The 23,726-nt window shown below is 35.6% G+C and overlaps 1 protein-coding gene across 2 annotated transcripts in view; it reads left to right on the top strand.

The window, feature by feature from the left end:
• AGTPBP1 (ATP/GTP binding protein 1) overlaps window positions 1–23,726 on the top strand; it is an 83,535-nt gene that overhangs the window by 1,690 nt on the left and 58,119 nt on the right. Inside the window, exons 2-9 of one of the 2 annotated variants that reach the window (XM_014465443.2) lie at window positions 308–372; window positions 8,523–8,647; window positions 9,852–9,919; window positions 13,114–13,177; window positions 13,625–13,771; window positions 14,996–15,127; window positions 18,393–18,486; window positions 23,524–23,561. In XM_014465443.2, coding sequence (XP_014320929.1) covers window positions 341–372; window positions 8,523–8,647; window positions 9,852–9,919; window positions 13,114–13,177; window positions 13,625–13,771; window positions 14,996–15,127; window positions 18,393–18,486; window positions 23,524–23,561 — 700 coding nt within the window. In that variant the 5' untranslated portion in view covers window positions 308–340. Of the gene's footprint in view, window positions 1–307; window positions 373–8,522; window positions 8,648–9,851; window positions 9,920–13,113; window positions 13,178–13,624; window positions 13,772–14,995; window positions 15,128–18,392; window positions 18,487–19,880; window positions 19,955–23,523; window positions 23,562–23,726 lie in introns of those variants that run through there. The other variant, XM_014465445.2, reaches the window with a different exon arrangement.

A 23,726-nucleotide genomic window follows, 5' to 3' on the forward strand; every position in this document is an offset into this window, starting at 1 on the left:
TTAGAGCAGGAAGGATAATTTTATCTCAAAAGAAATGTGAACACTAGATTGTAAATTGTGTTAGGTTAGGTTTTTGCATTCTTATAGCTCCAGGATTTTGGTACTGTGTTACTGGTTGATTTTGGGTAATAATCACATATTGTGCATTGAAGTGACTTGCCGGAAGCACATAGAACTCAAGTACTCTCCTTTGATTTCCAGTGTTATCTTGTGTTTCCCATAATAAAAACCTTCAGCTGTATGGCTGTTGTGAAAGCTAATGTATAGAAAACAGAATTATATTTAATTAACTTTTTTTAAATTTTAGATTATCTGCAATGGTGAAATGAAGTAACTCAAGATGAGCAAGTTAAAAGTGGTATCAGAGAAAAGGTACTGTAATTCTAAATACCAATATGTATAAATTATAGAAATAAAGATGAAGCAGTTATTTGAAACTCATTACTGTAAAAATATTATTTATGTTAAAGTAATAGTATGTTATACAGTTGACCTTTGAACAGCATGGGTTTGAACTGCACAGGTCCACTTATATACCAATTTTTCTATTTTTAAAAAAATATATTATTTTACTGATTTCAGAGAAGAAGAGAGAGGGAGAGATAGAAAGAAACATCAATGATGAGAGAGAATCATTGATTGGCTGCCTCCTGCAACCCGGGCATATGCCCTGACCCGGAATTGAACTGTGAACTCCTGGTTCATAGGTCAACGCTCAACCATCTGAGCCACAGATTTTTTTCAATAAATACCTGTAATGTTTTCAGTCCACAGGTGGGTTTTCATGTATGCATGTATGCATGTATCTATGCCATTTTATATCGGGGATTTGAGCATCTGCAGATTCTGGTATCTGCGTGGGTTCCTTCCGTATTTACCTAGGGACAAGTTAGTTTTTGGGGAGTCAAAATTTACAAATTTTCAACTGCACAGGAGTGGGATTACCTACCCCCACTCCTGCATTGTTCATGGATCAACTGTATTTATATTGTTTTATTAAGATTTACCTTTTCAGTTAAAGCTGGAGTCAGCAAACTATAACTGGGAGGCCAAATCTGGCCCACCTCTTGTTTTTGTATGGCCTGTGAGCTAAGAATGGTTTCTGCATTCTAAATTGTTGGAAAAAAGAGTAAAAAGAATAATATTTTATGACATATAAATATTACATGAAATTCAGATTTCAGTGTGTGTAAATAAGCTTTTATTGAGCATGCTCTTTCATTTATAGATTGGTCACTTCTTTACTACTATGGCAACGTTGAGTAGTTGTGACAGAGACTACATGGCCTGCAGTGTCTAAAATATATACACTATCTGGCCCTTTATAGAGAAATTTTCATTGACTCCTGAGATAAAGCATCATCTCTCCTGTGGACTTCCTTACTTTTTAGCAAATCTGGAGGGGTGGTTGGATATTGATACTTGCTGAGTTTAGACAGGGTTGTAATCGAATGGATTAGATTGGCAGATTTAAAGACCACGGGGGTAATTTACATCAAATTAACATGTTTTGTAAGATACAGCAAGCAGAGCCCTGGCTGGGTGGCTCCGTTTGTTGGAACTGTCGTCCCATATGCCAAAAGTTTGCAGGTTCAATCCATGGTCAGGGCACATAGACAACCCATTGATGTTTTTCTCTCCCATCAATGTTTTCTTCTCTCTCTTTCTCTTTCTCTCTCTCTCAAATCAATAAAAACATATCCTTAGGTGGGGACTAAGAAAAAAAAAAGGCTACAGCAGGCAGATATTTTCTCTACATCCCATTCACCGTCATCATGATCATGCCCTAAATGTTACCATCAGCAAAATTCTTGTTTCTAAGCACTAATTCAGACTTTTTATTCTCCAACAACAATCTTTCATCTGTCTATCTCACTTGTGCAAATATCTGTATTGTAAGGTTCTGCCTTACCCAGAACTCTAATTTATTGACTTTTATTGTTTTCTCATTTAATCTCTTTTTTTTAAAAAAATATATTTTATTGATTTTTTTACAGAGAGGAAGGGAGAGGGATAGAGAGTTAGAAACATTGATGAGAGAGAAACATCGGTCAGCTGCCTCCTGAACACCCCCTACTGGGGATATGCCCGCAGCCAAGGTACATGCCCTTGACCAGAATCGAACCTGGGACCCTTCAGTCTGCAGGCCAACACTCTATCCACTGAGCCAAACCAGTTAGGGCTAATCTTCTTTTTTACCCAGTGTAGAATCGATTGTCTATTATTATACTCTTGCAAATACCTGGAATGTCTTTATCTCACTGTGTGTGTGTGTGTGTGTGTGTGTGTGTATGTGTATGTATGTGTGTGTTTTTGGTTAATCCTCACCCAAGGATATTTTTCCATTGATTTTAGAGAGTGGAAAGGAGAGAGGGAGGGAGGGAGAGAGGAAGAGAGAGAGAGAGAGAGAGAGAGAGAGAGAGAGAGAGAGAGAGAGAGAGAAATCTATGTGAGAGAGACACATATTGGTTGCCTCCTGCATGCAGCCCGACGGGGGCCAGGGATGGAACCTGCAACTCAGGTATGTGCCCTTGACCAGGAATCGAACCCACGACCTTTCAATGTACAGAGGATGACATTCCAACCAACTGAGCCACACTGGCCAGGGCACTTTGTGTGTGTGTTTTTAATCACACCCACTGGACAAAGTCCTTTCCCTGTAAATCTTTATTGAGCAGCTGAATGATGTTGGGAGATGAACTAACTTGGCAGAGATCATTAAAAATTATTGATTAGCTACCTGAACAGAGCCCAGCAATCTTATTATTGTGCTTATCTGGAAAGTTCATTTTCCCAAATTTTATAATGACTGTTTTATACTTTCTTTTATATTCCTCAAATCTTTGAAATCCTCAGCTATATCAATACATAACCTCAGCAAATGATCATTTCTTATCATATCATAGAGAAAATAAATCTATTATCCTCATTACTTTTTATTTTTTTATTTTATTTTTAAAAAATATATTTTATTGATTTTTTACAGAGAGGAAGGGAGAGGGATAGAAAGATAGAAACATCAATGAGAGAGAAACATTGATCAGCTGCCTCCTGCACGCCCCCTGCTGGGGATGTGCCCGCAACTAAGGCACATGCCCTTGACCAGAATCGAACCTGGGACCCTTCAGTCCGCAGGCCGATGCTCTATCCACTGAGCCAAACCGGTTAGGGCCTCATTACTTTTAAAAAAATTTTTATTGAATTTATTGGGATGACATTGGTTAATACAATTCTACAGGTTTCAGGTGTACAATTATATAATATATCATCTGTATATTGTATCGTGTGTTCACCATATCCTCATATTTCTTACACCAAATTTACATGCTCCCCTTTTTTTAATTCCATCCTCTTCTTATCATCCTATTATTTACTCCAACAGAGCTTTTCTCTTCTTGTCGAAGACTAATACTGTCACCTCTGTTCTAAATTTTATACCTCCTTCCTTCTCAGGGTCTTTTAATTATTATTTATTCTTCTGTCTTGAATCTTTAACTCCTCCATCTCTTACCATTTAAAAATGATCTGGGCTTTCCAGTATTTATAAACTCTGTTCTTCTGTTACTGTCTAATTTATATGATTCTTTTAAAAGCCCAAATTATAAAATAGTCTATAAATGCAATCTACATTTCATTTCACACTCTCCAACCACTCTTGTTTAGTTTCTGTCTTATCCACTATACCAAGAGTACTTATTAAAACCACCTATAATTTTTCTAAACAACTTTATTGAGGCATAATTATCATACACCAATAATACATAGAGAGTACAGTTTGGTAAGTTTGGCCTATGTATACCTGTGAAACCATTCTCTCAATCAAAATACTGAACATATTTATCATTTGTTTCCTGGCACCCTTTTGTAATCCTTTCTTCCTGCCCCATCCCTCACTCCAGGCCAGGGGTCGCCAACCTTTCGGACCTCATGGACCACCAGTGGTCTTTTGACCACCGGTTGGTGACTGCTGCTTCAGGCAATCACTCATCTACTTTTGATCACTACAGATTTATTTGTGTTTCTAGAACTTTATGTAAAAGGAATTATACAGTATGTCTTTTTTTGAGGTCGGGGTGGGAGGTAGGGGTCTGTGACTGGCTTCTTTTACTCAGCATAGTTATTTTGATATTCATCTCTTGGAGTGTGTATCAATTATACCTTCTTTTATTACTAAGAAGTATTCTGTTGGATAGATATGCTGCAATTTGTTTACTCATATATTGGACATTTGGGTTGTTTCCAGTTTTTGGCTCTCTATAATAATAAAAGAGTAATATGCTAATTAGGCCAGACATCCTTCTGGACGGACGACCTTCCAGACGAAGCCAGGGCTGTGAGGGAAACACGGGTCCTGGGTACCTGCTGGTGGCTCGAGGGAAGCCAGGGTCCTGGTTGCCAGAGGGAAGGAAGGCCTACTCTTGCACAAATTTTGTGCATCGGGCCTCTAGTTACAAATAAGGCTGTTAGAAACATTTGTGTACTAGTATTTGTATGGCCTTAGCTTTTTTTTTCCCTTGGCCAAATACTTAAGATTGGAATCAATAATATAGTAGGCCTATGTTTCTTTTTAGGAAACTGCCAGCAACCTGTTTTCCAAAGACATTATATTTTATACTTCTTCCAGCAGTATATGAAAATTCTAGTTTTCTACATTCTCATCAATACTTGGTATTGTCATTCATTTAAAATATTTAAATTCTTATGGTCATTCTTTTAAAATTGTAGTCATCCCAATAGAGGGTGTGTTGGTATCTCATTCTGATTTTAATTTGCATTTCTCTAATTACTAATGATGTTGAGTATCTTTTCATGCACTTACATGCTTTCAGCATATCTTATTTGGTGAAGTATTTTTCCAAATTTTCCTCCCATTTAAAAAATTGGAATGTTTATTGTTTTTATTACTGAGTTTTAGAATTTATTTTTTAATTAAAATATGTTTTTATTGATTTTTAGAGAGAGAGGAAGGGAGAGGGATAGAGAGATAGAAACATCGATGAGAGAGAAATATCATCGATCAGCTGCCTCCTGCACTCCCCCTTCTGGAGCCTGCAACCCAGGCAGGAGCCCTGACTAGAATTGAACCTTGATCTCTTGGTTCCCTGGTCAATGCTCAACCACTGAGCCACACCAGCTGGGTGAAATTTTCTATTTATTATACATACAATTCCTTTAATAGATTTGCAGACATTTTCTTCCAGTCTTTTCATATTCTAAAGAGTGTCTTTTAAAAGATCAGAAGTTTTAAATTTAGGTGATGTCCATATTGTTTATTTGTTCTTTATAGATAACTAGAGGCCCAGTGCACCAAATTCGTGCACTGGTAGGGTCCCTAGTGGCTGCCAGCTGCCGGCCGGGGCCTCCCTCCCTCCCCCCCGGCTGGCCCCGCCCCCTGGTCAAACTCCTGGATAACTCTCGGTTGAGGGGACAATTTGCATACTATGCTTTCATTATATAGGATGCTTTTAGAGCTGTAGATAAGAAATATATGCATAACCTATGTTAGATTATCTATGTTTTCTTATAGAAGTTTTATAATTTTAACATTTAAGCCTGTGCTCCATTCTGAGTTAAACTTTATTTATGGTGTGAGGTATGTAGAAGTTCTTTTTGGCATATGGATCAGCACCATTTTTAGAATCACTTTGCTTTCTCCATTGAATTGTCTTGGTACCTTTGTCAAAAATTAGTTGTCCATTTATGTGTGGGTCTGGTTTGGACTCTGTTTTTTCCCCTTGATCTAGATGTTTATCATAGTGAGGATACCTCACTGCCTTGATAACTATAACTTTATAATGAATCTCGAAATTAGTGTTGGTCCGCCAACTTAGTTCTTTTTCCCCCCAAAGTTTGTCGTATTCTAGGTTCCTTTGCATTTCCATAGGAATTTTGCATCAGTTTGACATTTCTACACAGTAGCTTGCTGGGATTTTGATTTTTCTCACTATAAAATAATCTAGTCTCTCTATATAAAAGCCTAAGCGACTGTCCGGCTGGTAGCTATGATGCGCAATGACCACCAGGGGACAGACGCTCTGACCAGTAGGTATGACGTGCCCTGACCACCAGGGGGCAGATGCTCAACACAGGAGCTGCCGAGCTGCGATGACTTGGCAGCTATGGTTCTTGGGTGTGACGCACTTGAAACCAGAGAGGAGGGAGCCCGATTCCAGGGTGTGTCACTTGAGAACTGCCCTTTTGCAATCCAGTACCCTTTGGGGATGTCAGAGAGCCAGTTTCTGCTGATCCCCGCAGGCCAGGCTGAGGGACCTCTAGTTAGAATTATAAATGGTAACTCTGAAGGTTGGTCTTAGCCTCATTTTGATTTATCTAAAAAAGTAGAGGAAGACAGCGAAGATACATCTCTTTATTTAAAAATTCTCTGCTTTGTTCATTGAAAAGCTATATAATTGTGTGTGTGTGTGTGTTTTAGTAAAGTCTAAAAATTATTCAAATGGTATAGCTGCCCTCTGGTGTTCACCCTATGATTCTCCCAACATTAGTGTCAACAGTCTTAAATTTTGGAGCTGAGTCAGTAGTGGCTTAGAATATTTTGTTCAGTTTTCATTCTGTAGATGAAAAAAGTACAGAGAGGGGGATGCCCATGTTCTGAATTTTAATTTTTTTTCTTTCCTTCCTTCAAAAAATAAATTCATCCACCATCCATCATTTGAAATGAAAGTTTTATTTTATTATTATTTTTTAAAAATCCTCACTTGATATTTTCCCATTGATTTTTAGAGAGAGGGAAAGACAGAGAGAAACATTGATGTGAGAGAAACACATAGATTGGTTGCCTCCTGCACAAGCCCAGACCAGGTCCTGGCCTGGGGAGGAACCTGCAACCGAGGTATGTGACCTTGACTGAAATTGAACTTGGGACCTTTCAGTCTGCAGGCCGACGCTTTATTCACTGAGCCAAACTGGCTAGGGCAAAAGTTTTTTTTTTTAATGTGGTACAATTTAATTTAAAATTTTAAGAGTTACTGACAAAACAAACTCTTAATTTGGAATGGAATAGACTGTGTGTTATGCTTAGTGTGTTTTTGTATGTTTTTGAATTTTTTAAATAGATGTCTTAGTAGCTACTAAAAATATCTACACATGAAAATAATTGAATAAAATTAGGAAAACACACTCAATTAGTAAGTTTCTGAATTTTGGTCTCCATAATGCAAATTTCTCTTAAAGATGTATTTTCTCTAGTATGAAAAACTGTGGTATCTTAGTGTAATTTCTCACCACAAAGAACTAGAGCTCTCAAAAAGAACAGGTTTGGCTCAATGAATCTCTTTGTACTCTTAAGTGAATGAAGACTCCAAAAAGTTTTTGTTGAGGTGGATTTCTTAATCTATTGATATTTACCATATTATAAATTAAAACTGAGGAATTAAAAATTATCCATTTAAAAATAATAAACTCAATGCATAATGACACAATAACATTTTATGTTAAAATAACTATGTTTTCAAAATGTAGTAAGAAGAGTGCTATCGATTTATTACATTTAAAAAATATATTTTATTGATTTTTTATAGAGAGGAAGGGAGAGGGATATAGAGTTAGAAACATCGATGAGAGAGAAGCATCGATCAGCTGCCTCCTGTACACCCCCTACTGGGGATGTGCCCGAAACCAAGGTACATGCCCTTGACCAGATCGAACCTGGGACCCTTGAGTCCGCAGGCCGATGCTCTATCCACTGAGTCAAACCAGTCAGGGTGATTTATTACATTTTTGAAAACTTAACGTTTGACTTAATGGAAGACAGGTGGATTTTCTTTTCTTCTTCTGAATTCAGTCTCTGGTGGTTTGTACAAATTAACTTACTGTTAAAGAAAATGAGAGAGAATATGAATTTGGGAAATTTGAACTTGGAAATTAGATGTTGATGTTAAAGGATTATTGTTATTGTTTTTGGTATAGTAGTGCTATTATAGTTATATATATTCTAAAGAGTTCTTACTTTAGAAAACAGATAACTAATGCCATAGGAAATGATCTGAGATTTGCTTCAAAATTAGCCAATGGGTGTGTGTGCCTGCAAGTAAGCATGTGTGAAATAAGATGGTCCATGAATTGATAATTGTTGAAGCTGGGTGATAGGTACATGATGGTTCATTGTCCTATTTTGTCTTCTTTTGCTCATGTTTGGAATTTTTCATGATGTTAATGTTTTTGCTCATTCAGATTAATGGTAAGTTTTAAGGAATCACTTATCTCTTCTGCAATATTGGAAGGAAAAAGAAAATATATAAAAACTTAAACATGTAATTTATTTTTCTCACTACAGAATTTTATTTAAAAAATGAAATATTTCTGAAAACCAGAAAGTATAGAGCATAATATAATGAACACCTTGTACCAATCACCCAAGAGATAAAACTTACAGATGTGTTGTGTGCAATTGTTTAATAAAGGCATGCCAGAGGGCATTACTCTTCTGCGCGAAACTTCCCATTTCACTTAGTGTAAAAACAGTGATCTTGCTGTGCCCTAATATAAAGTAACATTCTTTTTAGCCTTACCAATAACTCTCGGGTTGTCGGACTCCTCGCTCAGCTGGAGAAGATCAGTACTGAACCTGCGGAATCAGATACTGCCAGATATGTTACATCAAAAATTCTTCATCTGGCTCAAAGTCAAGGTGAGCTTTAACCTCTTGTTTTGGGAATGCTTTTTAAATTCTTTAACAAGTGGAGGCTAAGAATGTTTAAAATTTTGATAAATGATTTCCCATAAAAATTGAACTTTCTCAAATAGACCCAAGAAGTAGAAAGTGGAATAGCTGTGAAATAAATTAATTTTCAAAGCATTGTTTCTAAGAAATGATTATGATATTCCGTATGGATGAATCCCGCCCTTCCCTCCCCCCCATCAATTTTCAAGTAATACCTAATTCCAATGCTACTTGTACTAGAATATTGACAAAAGATGTCAGATAGTAGAGAACATTGGTTATTAGCATGGTCCCAAATAAAATATTAGTGAAATAAGTCTGATTATACATTGAAAGATGAATATCATTGCTAGAGTGCACTTATTTCAGGAATGTAAAATGTTTTAATATTAGGAAATATATCCTATAACATTTTTTGAACAGGTCAAATAAAACCCATGTGATTATCTCAATAGATGCTAAAAAAGATTCTAAAACCTGTACTTGATTTAAAACATACACACACACAGCAAACCTGATTTTTCTTTTTTCAAATAAAGGTGAACCTGCAGCCACCTTAATATTTAACATTTAAAATGGCCCTAGCTGTTTGGCTCAATGGATAGAGTGTTGGCCTGCAGACTGAAGGGTCGCAGGTTCGATTCCAGTCAAGGGCATTTGCCTGGGTTGTGGGCTCGATCCCCAGTCGGAGGCTTGTAGCAGGCAGCTGATCTATGATTCTCTCTCATTGATGTTTCTATCTCTCTCTCCCTCTCCCTTTCTCTCTGAAATCAATAAAAATATATAAAAAAACCCATTTTTAAAATGGTACTAGGTTTCTATTTTCACAAATTTAATTAAATATTTTCTAGTTCTGGTCATAAAGATGATAAAGAGGTCTTCCATTACCACTCCCTCCTCACCTCCAGTTCTGGTGCCTGTACTATGATAAGGATTTTAAGATTACAGACGGACAGACAGGGATTCACCTAGTCCCTACTAGGAGCTGTGCTGAAGGGCAAGGAAAGTCTACAGAGAGTAGAATTAGAAGCATCAGAGGGAAGATCATGTAAAACCAATTTAGAATGTTTACCAAACCAATGGGTACTTGTTTATTCTATGTTAGCTATATAATAAAACGATATATACTTTTTAAAATGTTTTAGAAGATATATATATTTTCACTTTTCAGAAAAAATAAGGAGAGAAATGACAGCCAAAGGTTCTACAGGAATGGAAGTTCTGCTCTCAACATTAGAGGTAAAGTATTTGCAGGCTTTAATTATGTAACTATTAGTATCAATCAGTACTGAAGAAAAATAGTATAGGAAGTATAAAATTTTTATCCTAGAGGTAAAACCAGTGAATAGAAATTTGTTTTATGTTTTAGATTAACATTTGGGATGGTGATATAAATATTCTAATATATATTAGGTAAACCTCTAAGTATATTACCCTATGATAATAATGATAACCACATGTTAAATCTTTACATGCCATTCTAATTGGTAATAGAAATTAAAGCATTAGCTGGAAATAAGTCTAGTTTAATATAAATGATTGGCATTGGAAATCCTAATTTATTGTGTTATGTCAGCTGATATATATTTGTGATTTAGTTTACTACATATATTGGTTGGATAACTATATTATCTTGATAATAATTAAATTTCCATGCCAGGGTGAAAGTTTTGGGTGGATTAGCTGGATATATTCAGAATCATTATTTTATATTTTATTAAGAACAAAGGGTAAGTACCATTGTATACCTTGAACTTACATAATGTTATATATCAAATTATATTTCAAAATAGCTGGAAAAAAAAGAAGAGGGTGTGATTTTATGTTTTTGATAGGAATTACTTCCTGTCAAAAATGACATAAAGTTGTTATTTTATTCTAAATTGATTTGTCAGTTTAAAGCAATCTCGATAAAAATACTAACTTTTTTTTCTATAGTTCAGTGGGAAAATAAGCAAGAATAGAAAGGATATTTCTGAAAAATAAATGAGAAAGGACTAGCCCCACCAAATATCAGAGAACATTAGAAACTTCAGTAATTCAGGTAGTTTAGAAAGTGTGGGTGGGAACTAAATAGACATCAGTGGAATAGAATAGAAAAATCCACACTAAGTTAAAAATGCTTATGGGAATTTAGTACTACTTAATCAATGGTAGCATTTCAGATCAGTGAGGGGTGGGGGATTGCTTAATAAGTGGAACTGGGACAAATTGGTAGCCATGCAGAAGAGTATAATGTTAGATCCTTACTTCCTACACCAAAATAAATTCCATAGCAAGCAAATATTTAAGCATGGAAAAGAAAACCAGAATACTCGAGGAAGTAATGAGAAGAATTTTTAATAATCTTAGCGCAGGGAAGGCTTTTCTAAGTATGAAAAAAACAAACAGGAGCCATAAAAGAAAAGATTGATAAATTCAACTATATTAACAAAAATCCATTGGGAAAAAACATTATAGACACTTGGCAAACTGAAGAAAAAATATTTCAACTCATATAATTTCTTTAACATATAAAGAACTTCCACAGATTCGTAAGGGAAGAAGTCTATCCAATAGAAAAATGTGTAAAGGTTATGAACAGACTGTTCCCAGAAAAAGAAACACAAATTGCACTTGAGATAGAGCATCATTGTTTTTTCTCCCTATTTGCTCATGTCACAAATTATTGAGGTCAGCAGAAGTGGGAGGTGATGAATTACATTTGGGAGCTTGTCTAGATAAGGCCTAAAGATAGCAGTGCAACTTCCATTCAGGTTCCAATAGCCCGAGCTCAGTCACATGGCTCAAACTCTATTACAAAAGGGCTGGGAAATATGGTGTAGCTCTATACCTAAGAAGACGATGAAATCAGTTCGCTGAACACAATCCATTCTTCTCTTTAACAAACATCTGTCCCTCTCATTCCAGATTCCCCCCTAATGAGACAGTGGTCCAGTTAATACCTCCAATGCTGAAACAAGGGTCTCTGGTTATGTACAGTCCTCCATCTAGTCTGGATGGAGCTTTTTGGTTCTATTAGTCTGTGAGCTAAAATATGAAGGGGAGACACTCATTTCCTTTTGGAAAGAGGAAGAATAAGAGTCCCATGCCAGTTACTGGTGCACAATAATTCTGAGATTCCTCTGTATAACACTGTAAAATTCTCCACGTTGGGGGTGTGGTGGTTCCTTGAAGAGGCCATGCTTCTGCTCTGTGCGTCTGTTTTGTTTTTTGTCCATTCAGTCATTGCTATATATATAAATATTTATTCATTTCAGAGAGGAAGGGAGAGGGAGATAGAGATAGAAACATCAATGATGAGAGAGAATCATTGATCGGTTGCCTACTGCATGCCCCCTACTGGGGATTGAGCCTGTAACCACAGGCATATGCCCCCACTGGGAATCGAACCATGACCTCCTGGTTCATAGGTTGATGTTCAACCACTGAGCCATGCAGGCCGGGCCAGCCATTGCTTTTAATAAGAGAAATGTAACCATGTGTAATATTTAAACTTTAAAAAAAAAATTAGATTGGTTGTCCAGACTTTGGGAAATAGTTAATCTTGTCCATTGCTGGTGAAGAGCAGTTTACTATGTAGTTATATCCATCAAAATACTCATATTCTTTGACCCAGAAATTCCAGGAATTTATCCTACATATAGCTGTAATTGATTCCATGTAAATATATATAGTTTTTGTTGCAATTTTTTAATGCCAAATAACTTTATTTATTTATTTATTTATTTTTTGCTTTTACATCTTTGTTTTTGAAAGTATTACATATGTCTTTTGCAATTTTTTAATAACAAAAGATTGTTAAAAATCTCATTGGAAAAAAATATCTCATTGATAGGTGATTGGTTACATAAACAATGGTTTAGCCATATAGTGGAATACTTTCTGTAGCCCTTAAAAAGATGAAGAAACTATTTATTGATATGTAAAAATATCAGTGTACAAAACAATATCTACATAGGGCAGTGCTATTTGGAGGAATAAATCTGTATACACGTATATTTACATGGATTTTAAAAAAAATATCTGCATATTATCTTTGGCTGGATACATGGAACTGCTAATACAGTTGCCTTCTGAGAGAGCTAGGTGACTGGGTAGTTGCCATATATACATTGTAGTGCCTTTATATTTTGATTCATTTATTTTTATTGCCTATTAGGTAGATCATGATGAATTCAAATACCAAATTAATTCCTCTTGTAATAATATTGATACTAAGAAAGTAATAGCACAGATTATTTGTAAAAATTCTTAAGGGCAAGAAGAGACTGAAGTGATAAGTGAGAATAGTGGAAACCTCATTACATTTGTTCTTAGAGAAATTGGAAAGGTCATCTGTAAAATATAGATAGTTCCCAACAGGAATAGAAAAAATTTGGGAATTACAGATTTACAATGGTTTAATAAAGCAAATAAACTATTTATTTCAGAACACGAAAGATCTTCAAACTACACTTAATATCTTAAGCATTCTTGTTGAGCTGGTGTCAGCTGGTAAGTTAGTTTGTTTTTTTGGGGTCTAATTTCTGTTTGTAAATAGTGATCAATAATGTGGCATGTGTACTTTATGAGGAATTTTCTGATACTCATATAGAGGCTATTCTGAGTATTGGAATTTGGAAACTGGTATGTTATACTCTTTTGTTGTTGCTTTGTTTTTGGTATTGGAAACTGATATGTCATATTCTTGTTGTTGCTTTGTTTTTGTTATTTTCCAGTATTCCTTAAACTAGAGCCCTGAACATAGAATTTTGTCATCACTTGTATTTACTCTCTGCACTGTTTTCTAAATAAAACAAATGAAATAAAACAAAATTTGATTTTGATGCTTTTTTTATTTCAGAAGTCTTCACTTTATTTTTTGAATGCTAAAAGTTGTGATATTTGATATGTTATGGGAAGATTTGCTGTTTAAACAAATAAACATTTTTTTTCTTTTAGGTGGAGGTCGAAGAGCTAGTTTCTTAGTTGCCAAAGGTGGTTCACAAATATTGTTACAGTTACTTATGAATGCCAGCAAAGAATCTCCCCCAAATGAGGAGTTAATGGTGCAGATTCATTCTATTCTTGCAAAGATTGGACCAAAAGGTAAGATTTCACTTGTATGATTATCAAACCTAGAAGCATCTTTGTGACATGGCTTCTCTGTGCCTTGATGCTGGTAAAATTTTAAATCTGGAATGCTACCCTTTTTCTTGGTCTTAAGCCATGAATGCTTTCCAAACCCAATTAGTGACCTGAAAGAACTGAGGGTCCTGATAAATTCATGAGGAATTGCATTGCATGTGGTGGGAAAAAGAAGAAAAATATGTCAAAATCACAAGTGTCTCTTGGTGTGTGTGTATGATAAAAAGTTGTAAGATTGATTATTGGAACAAGGCATGCAAAGTATTACAAAAATTGAGAAAACACAATGTGAAACAGAGAAGCTGACTTAGGTTAATAAAAAAAGCAATCCTTTGAATAGAACCTAATTTCAGTTTATAGTTGTCTATCTGCACAGAGATGAAAATGATCCCCTAAACTTTTCAAATAATGATTTCTGAGTTCTCCCATTGTCTTATGACATGCATATAGGTTTTACACTTTGAAATATTTGATTAAATGCTTGTCCTAAAGAGTATGTATGTATGCGTATACACCTTGACTGGGAATTGAACCTGTGACCCTTTGGTGCACAGGGCGACACTCTAATCACCGACAAAACCGGCCAAGGTTATAAGGAGTACTTTTTTTTTTTAATCCTCACCCGAGGGTATTTTTCCACTGATTTTGAGAGAGAGTGAAAGAGAGAAGGAAAGACAGAGAGAAACATCAATGTGAGAAAAACACATCAATTGTTTACCTCCTGCATGAGCCCCGACCAGGGTCAGGGAACCTGCAACCAAGATGCATGCCCTTGACCGGAATTGAACCTGGGACCTTTTGGTCCACAGGCCGACACTCTATCCACTGAGCAAAACTGGCTAGGGCAGTGGTCGGCAAACTACGGCCCCTTGAGTGTGGCTCTTCCACAAAATACCATGTGCGGGCGTGAACGTACAGTGCGATTGAAACTTCGTGGCCACACTCAAGGGGCCAAAGAGCCGCCTGTGGCTTGCGAGCCGCAGTTTGCCGACCACTGGGCTAGGGCATATAAGGAGTACTTTTAAAATCATACAAGAAAATGATTATAATTTTAGATATTTCAGGTCAACTTTACATTTGTAATATAAATTCGTCATATAAGTTTTTAAAATTTCATTGCTTTATGCCATTTTTATTTCACTTGAAGTTACATATAAATACATTGTGTTAATTTTTTATAAACAGACAAAAAATTTGGAGTGAAAGCTAGAATTAATGGAACTCTGAATATAACTCTGAACTTGGTCAAACAGAATTTGCAGAATCATCGCTTGGTTTTGCCTTGTCTTCAGCTTTTACGAGTATATTCTGCAAACTGTGAGTATTTCAGAGTAGTTTTTAGTAAACTCAGTGTTTTGAAGTTACAGAAAATGAAAATGTAAAAGTACCTTAACTCCATAACTCTCTAAAATTTGTGGACAAGGTAAGAGAATATTTAATACAGCTTTTTATAATGCCTACCTGCACCGCCACAGAAGTGATATAGGGTAAGAAGGAGAATTGGCAAAATCTTGAGAATTGTCATGAATTCCTCCAATTTGTAAAAGCTTGTAGTGAGGGGGAGGAGTAGGCAGCTCGTGGGAAATATGTGGAAGAATGTGAGGGTATTGGCAGCTGGAAAAACTGCCTGTCTACTTGGGTTTTCACAGATGAGAGGAAAGCTGAGAAGGAAGGCAAGTGGTAGCATAGTCAGTCACCTGGAGCTAATTACCTTCGGCAATCAGTAGGGAAGTAGCAGAACAGCAAATTAGTAGTACAGGAGCCCCTGAGCAATCAGTAGGGAAGTAGCAGAACAGCAAATTAGTAGTATAGGAGCCCCTGAGGAAACTGGAAAGAAGAGGGATTACCAAGAGATAACCTCAGATGAAGTATCTCTCCTGTCTTCCTTCCTCCCTCTCTGTCTCTGTCTCTGTCTCTCTTTCTCCTTCTCACTCATATTAGATCCCAAACCCATAAGGTTTTTTCTATTTTTTGATTAGGAATTGGGGTGGTTAATAAAACATCTGAAATTGAAATTATAGAGCACATGTTCTTGTAGAGTATTACTGCAAAATAAAGTGGTAGATATGTGTCTGCATATGTATGTGTGTGTATTTATACATATGTACATATTTAGGTATAATGTGTGTAAATCTCTGCTTTGACAATACGGCTAAAGGTGGGCTCAGAGGAATCTAGTTCTGAACACTTAAGTAATTTACACTTACATAACTAAAAAGAACATAAAGAAATGAATGAATTGGATATCTAACCAAAGAAGTTAGGAACAGAGCAAAAACACAAGAAAAGAAGAGGAATGAAATAGTAAAGGGAAAAAAACCACACATGTTGAAAATAAAAAAACCCCAGCTGATCCAAAAAAATAAAACAGTTGGATTAAAAATAAATAAAATAAACCACTGAATATTGCAATTAAGGAAGAAGCAAGACAGCACAGACAAAATTAGAAGGGATAATGGAATATTAAACAGATGCAGAGGAAATTAAAATCAGCATACAAAACGTTAGGAGTTATATTTTTGGTGGCATTTTATTGAATTAACCACTAGAAGGCTAGTGAATGGCTTATCTATAACTTTAAAATAATATTTGTTGAGAGCTGAAAATGTTAGGCACACTTTTCTGATTAGGTAAATTGTTTGCATCTTCTGTGTGGAACCTTTCCCCTGCTACACCTGTTTAATTCAGGTCCTCATCACCTGTCACCTAGCACGCAGCCTTCTGATGTCTCTCAAATGTACCTTCCCCAGTGTGCTGTGAGGTCTGACCTGTATTTAAAAATGCAGATCTTATTTTAAAACAACCATATTTGCACTATAAAAATTTTAGTGTACATTCTTCTAGCTTTTATCCATACACTAGAGGCCCAGTGCACGAAATTTGTGCACTTGGGGGGGGGATGCCCTCAGCTTGGCCGGTGCCCTCTCACAGTCTGGGAGCCCTCGGGGGATGTCCTAAGCCGACAGTAGGACATACTTAGCACTGCCGTGGAGGTGGAAGAGGCTCCTGCCACCGCCCCTGTGCTCACCAGCAGTGAGCCCAGCTTCTGACTGAGCGGTGCTTCCCCTGTGGGAGTGCACTGTCCACCAGGGGGCAGCTCCAGAATTGAGTGGGATAGGGCCGAAACCAGCTCTCTGACATCCCCTGAGGGGTCCCGGATTGCGAGAGGGCACAGGCCAGGCTGAGGGACCCCACTGGTGCATGATTGGGGCCAGGCAAAGATGTGGGAGGTTGGCCAGCTGGGGAGGGACCGCAGGAGGGTTCCAGGGTGTGTCCAGCCCATCTTACTTGGTCCTGATCGGCTGGACCCCAGCAGCAAGCTAACCTGCTGGTCGGAGCTTATGCCTGCTGGTGGTCAGTGTACGTCATAGCGAGCGCTTGAGCAGCCTTAGCATATCATTAGCATATTACGCTTTGATTGGTTGAATGGATGACTGAATGACCGGACACTTAGCATATAGGCTTTTATTATATAGGATTATTAAAATGTATGTTTTATCTATTTACTATCTGTTGGTGCTATTTCACACACACTGTTTTTTAATCTATTATTTTCCAATAATTGTGGGGTGTTTTTTGTGTGTGTGTGTGTGGGGGGGGTATTCCATATGGTTGAAAGAATGAATAACTTTTAAGGTCCTTCATAATTTGCTTTACCCAGATCATCTTCTCAGTAGAATGTTTTTGTCTGATACTATATGTTTAACTGCTCATACCCATTGTGTTCATTGACTATCTATGTTTCTGTCTCCAGAGATATTCCACAGCCACTTCCGCCCCTTACTGCAACTCTGATCCTAGCTAACTCCTCCTCATTTGTAAAGACTGAGTCCAGAGCCCTGGCTGGTTTGGCTCAGTGGATAGAGTGTCGGCCTGTGGACCAAAGGGTCCCGGGTTTGATTCTGGTCAAGGGCACGTACTTTGGTTGCAGGCTCCTCCCAGGCCTGGGCCCTGGTCAGCGTGCGTGCAGGAGGCAATCAATTGATGTGTTTCTCTCACATCCATGTTTCTCTCTGTCTTTCCCTTTCTCTTCCACTCTCTCTAAAAATCAATGGAAAAATATCCACAGGTGAGGATTGAAAAAAAAAAAAAAAAGAGACCAAGCCCAGACATCCATTTCTCCAGAAATGCCTTCTGTTTCACTAAGAATTAGGTACTCCTCACTGTTGGGATCTAAGTAGCCTGTAACTCTTCATCTATTTAAAAAGTACTTTAGTATTGATTTGTTTACTGTTACTGTCATTCTCCTCTAAACTGTTCCTTATTTTTGTCTCTCAATCCCCATGACCTGGTATTTAGTAGAGTTTTTGAAGAAACAAATGAAGCAACTTAAAAGTATTTTTTTAGAAGTAATATTTTACTGTTTTCTATAACTTCTTTTAGATTTTCCTGCAACTTCCCCTAAAAATAAAGTAAAAAAAATTATACCTTTAAGTGATTGGCTAAGGTGGACTATATGAGGGAACATGAGTTATATTTACTGAACAATTAATATATATTTTGACTATGTTTCACCAAGTATATGTACATTCCTACTTACCGAATCTTTAAAATCATTTAAAATTTTTTCTTCCCCTCCCAGCTGTGAATTCAGTATCCTTAGGGAAAAATGGAGTTGTGGAATTGCTGTTTAAAACCATCGGACCATTTAGTAAGAAGAATTCGGGTCTTATGAAGTAGGTAAATGTTTTGAGTGTAAATAGAGATATCCTTTGTTATTCTGGGTCTCATCATCTTGATCTGTACAATGAACAGTAGAGTTAAATTGTAGATAGTGATTTTATTATGATAAGGATTTTCTTTACTATAAAGTTTAATTTTAAAAGTATATCAAAATTAGAAAACTTTAAATTCATTGAATATAGTGTTATGGAAATTTAGACTTTGAAAATTTCTAGATACTATAAGAGGAAAAAAAGGTTTATAGAGTATCATTCACTCAGAAACATTTATTGAGTGCCTACTATATTCCCTACCAATTTTTCAATCTTCTAATGATCATGTCATTCATTCTTACAATTATCTGAACATATTTTTAATTTATACTTTTTTTTCAAAATAATGTCATTCTTTAAAAAACACACACACACACATTATAGGTCTTTCAACCTCAGAAAATAAAAAAAAGCCGTATTTTCTTAGGCCATATTAGAGGTCATACTTCAAAAAATTTTTTACGTGGAATTTTTTAAATATACATAGAGTTTACATTATAGTAAACTAATTAATTGTCTTGAATAGTTATATTAATTACTTATTATATGCAGTTGTCAGCACTCTGCCATTTTTTTTTGTTTATTTCCTTACACGCTTTATTTTTGTTGGGTTATTTTAAAGCAAATCCTAAATGTCATATGAATTTCTGTAAGCAAATATCAGATATTTTCTAATTTTTCCCTTAAGAACTTCAGTATATCTCTACTAAATAGGGACTTAGAAAATGACCACTATACTATAATCATACTCAGCAAAATTATTAATTCCTTAATATAATCTAAAATTCAGTCTGTGTTCAAGGTTTTCCAGGTATCTCAGTATGCCCTTTTACAGTTGGTTTGTTTGAATTGGGATCCAACCAAGGTACACACATTATTCCTCATTATACTTAGGAAATTTTCAAACCTACTCAAAAATAGAAGGAATTGAATAATGAATCCTGATATGCCTACCCATCATTCAGTTTCAACAAAAATCAACATTCTGTCATTTTTATTTCATCTTTTCCTTCCTAGTTGTCCCCCCGCCTCCACCCTCAGAGTATTTTAAAATAGAAATCAGCCTTTACATTTGTTCTGTAAACTCTTTTGTGTGATTGCTATCAGACACGGAGCTTTTTACTTTTAGTGTTACCACAGTATCATTTCTTTGCCCAACAATATTAATAATTTCTTAATATCCACTGATATTTTCTGATTATCTAAGAAATCTTTTTTTTTTTTTGCAGTTGGCTTGTTCAAATCAGGATTCAAATAAAGTCTATACATTCTATTTGATTACTATGTCTTATAATCCTTTGAAATCAATAACAGTCCCCCTATTTTTTTTGGTTCTGTTTTGTTATTTGTTGAAGGACCTGGGTGCTGTCTTATAGAATGTCCCAGCATTGTGGATTAAGATGACTGTATCCTGGGGTCATTTAAACATGTAGGTATATCCCTCGAATTTTATGTAGACTGATAGAGCTAGAGGCTTGATTAGATTTGGGTTCTTTTTATTCCAATAAAAAAATGTTTCATAGGTGGTGCTAGTCACTCTATTTCACATCACTTAAGATCATTGAGTTGATGTAATCCATCTACTTTTCACCTGGTAATTTAGCAATATTTCATGACATTGTCCAGATCATTGACTTGGCTAATTTTCTCATTCTTTCTGCTTTTATTAGCTATGATTCTTTTATAAGGTAGAACTTGTCCACGTTAACTATTTGGTTAAATTCTACTAACAAGATTCAGAACATTTTCAGTCTTCTTACCCGTTCTTAGTAAAGGTAAAATATTTTAGCTTGTATTCTTTTGAAAATGGGAACTTACTTGCACATATAATCATTTATTATAAATATTACTTGGTGGGATAGGATAACTTAACAAACTTGTGCAAAGATCATATACAGTCTTAGAGCATCTGATGAAATGTAACAAGACAAAGACAATGATTGTGTCACAATTAGTAAAACCAACTTAGTGTAGTGTAGTGAGTGGGCTCTGGAGGTAGGCAGAATGGGTTTGTGTACTGGCTCCATGATACAAAGTAAGTTACCTAACTTATTATGCCCCAGTTTCCTGTCTGTAAGGTGGTAATATTAGAACGTACATCATAGGGTTAGTGTGAGGATTTAATGAGATGATTCCTACAATTAGCACAATGCTTTTATTAAAGCAATGTAATTAATTTAGGTAGGAAATGTGGTAATGTGCATGTGAATACTAAAAGTACATTCTTTATTTTTAAATTTATATACCATTTTCTCCCTTGATATTTAAAGTATTTTATTATTTATCTTTTGTCTAATGGTTCTGATCTACTTACAGTCTACATTATTCTATTGTAACCAAGTTACCAACTCTAATGTAAAATGTCCCTAGGAGAAACATTTCACAATATCTTTGTGATCTACAACATGGAATATATCCAAAACCATGTAGAAATCAGTGAGTCTAAACTTCTGAGAAAGGGGTATTGTTACATAAATTACCCCTAATTCTTTTCTATTTGTATTTTAAAAAGAAAAACAAAATCTTAAGCTTTATTTTTACTTTAAAAAGAAAAATCACTCATTGACCAAACATGTATATCTTGATCTCTTTATCACCGTAGGGCCCTCCCCCTTAATGAAGATATCTCAGCATCTAGCATTTGTATCATAGTTTTTCTTCTCCTTAAACAATGCCCTGAATTTCATGGAAGAAGATTGAGGGATATTATTTATGTTTGAAAGGTCTTGCTTCCCTTTAGGATTTCCGTTTCTTCCAACTTTAGGTTTTGGATTTAAGTACTGTTAATCCAGAAGGAAGCAACTCCAGAAGTTACTGTAACTCTGTCTTTTCAAGTTACAACAGGTTTGGAGATTACTGCAAGGATTGGTCCCCACCTTAACGTAACTTCAAGAATACCAGGGGTTAAGTTTTTCTTCCTAATTTACTGCTCCTAAATAGATAAGCCACAGGCCGCTGTCTAAGCCATTGCTGGTTGTATTATTGTGTGTGACATATGAAGATTGGAAAAACACGTGTGTGAGGAAGAATAAAATATTGGTACTGAGGAGTTCTAATCAATTAACATAATACAAATTATGCATTTCAAAAAATTTATTCTAAAATTCTTTTGTAATTTTTATATTACAAATTCCTACTGGCTTATAAGTGTTGCTGTAAAATTTCAGAAAATCCTTTATACTGAAGTTTTAAAAAAATACCATTTAAATAACATGTTGGTAAAAGTATTGAGACAACTTTGCACCAAACTTCATAATTTTTTTTTTAATCTAGTGGAACTGTGGAACAAGCATGGAGTCAGAAAGAATGGGGCTCATGTTCCAGTTGTGTCAGTCTTGAAGAATAAATGTCAAGGATTGCAAACTGTCAGAAGCACTTTGATTTGGTTCAAATGTGTTGCAAACAGCTGCCAGCAGGGAGAAAAAGTTATTTTTTAAAGTACTCTATGATTTTTATAGTTTGAATAAAGACTTAGCTGTAGATGGGAAAGTCCTATGAATTCATTGCAAGTGATTGCATCTAAGTGATTGTATTAGTTTCCTAGGGCTCTTGTGACCAAGTACCTGGTACAAATTTGGTGGCTTAAAATAACAGAAATGTATTGTCTCGCAGTTCTGGAGGTAGAAGCCCAACATCAACCTGTCAGCAGAGCCAGTGGTCCCTCTAAGTCCTTTAGGGGATAATCCTTCCTTGTTTCTCCCCAGCTTGTGGTGGATTGCTGGCAATCCTGGGTGCTCCTTAGCTTATAGCTGCAATATTTCAAACTCTGCCTCCATCATCACATGGGTTCTCTCGTTTGTGGCCTTGGGATTATTGTTTCAGGTTTTTCTATGAACCAGCATCCATCTTCAGTCTTCTAATTAATTATGTTCTTTACCGTTACTCACATCTGGTCATGCTGTGTCTCCTTTACCACTAATGTATGCAGCTTTATTTTTGGTTTTAACTTCTTGAGTAACTTTTGCACAGATGTGTACATTTTACTACATTAGCTAGATTGTAAAATTATCTGTGGAAGACAAATTTGTTTTCTAATTTTATACCCATGAAGAACCTGCTTTTGTGGGTATCTAGTAGGCATTCAACAAATGCTTAATGATGAGTGAAATATGTAAGTTTAACAGTGTACATATTTTTATGCAAATATAATTGTTGAAATCTTACTAAGAGGAACTGTAACATGTAGCCTTATATTCTTAAAGCTACTGAAATTAAGTGCCATTTCTTCAGTAACTCTTCCTTAAAAAACTGTTTGAATTATAGGTTTTCATAGTAATATTTATGTGTATGTTTAAAGCTGATTTATGGCAGTTGATTTTACTGTGGGTAACTGAGTGTTTATGTGCAAAGAAAACGTAAGTACCTTCAGTTTTGGGGGCTATTTTTTCATTCTCTGATGGGCAGTAAGAGTTTTTGAGATATTAATTAGGTTCATTATTCTCCTTGGTGCCTTAGGACTGAAAAATGTTAAGGGGCTCCTCCTTCCTCTTACCCAACCTTCTAGTTCCAGTATTTTGTATTTATTATTACCTTAAATATTAGGATTATTGCTTGATAGGGCTAAAATATTTTATAGTCAGACAGCTACAAATATCTATAGAATTTAATAGTTATGAACTCTATTTGTGTGAAACTTGTTTTTAATTTCTTTGTGAGTCTTAATAATGCTTTTGTGTGAATTCTGCTAGGATCAGATACAGGTACAACTGGTTTAATTCATCTAACCTCTGATATAACAACTTAGGTATTGTTAATGTTCTCCTTTTTTTATTTTTTAAAAAAATTTTTTGAGTGCTTTTCTGTTGATATTTCAATCTTCCTGTATTCAGTTTTAACCTTAAGGGAGAAATATATACAGAGAAACACCATATGTAATTGACTATAACAGGAATGGCTTTTGGAATAGATAATAATTACTTATCTGAAAAAATTGTATGAATTTACTATTGTATTAATTTTACTAGTTTTGTTGTTGTTTGTGTTTTCTCATGTCGACAGGGTTGCTTTAGACACTCTTGCTGCATTGCTAAAATCAAGTAAGTTTTTAAATACTAGATAATATTTTTCTGAGTATTTTATCTACAGTGTTAAACTGGAAATGTAGAGTTAGTCTATAGTTATAAAACTGGTTTATAATTACTTAATGTCAAAGTTGATTTTACCTTTTAGTACTGTTGTTGGATGTGCCATAACTAATGTCA

Source organism: Myotis lucifugus, unplaced genomic scaffold, assembly GCF_000147115.1.
Source record: "Myotis lucifugus unplaced genomic scaffold, Myoluc2.0 scaffold_295, whole genome shotgun sequence".
NCBI lineage: Eukaryota > Metazoa > Chordata > Mammalia > Chiroptera > Vespertilionidae > Myotis > Myotis lucifugus.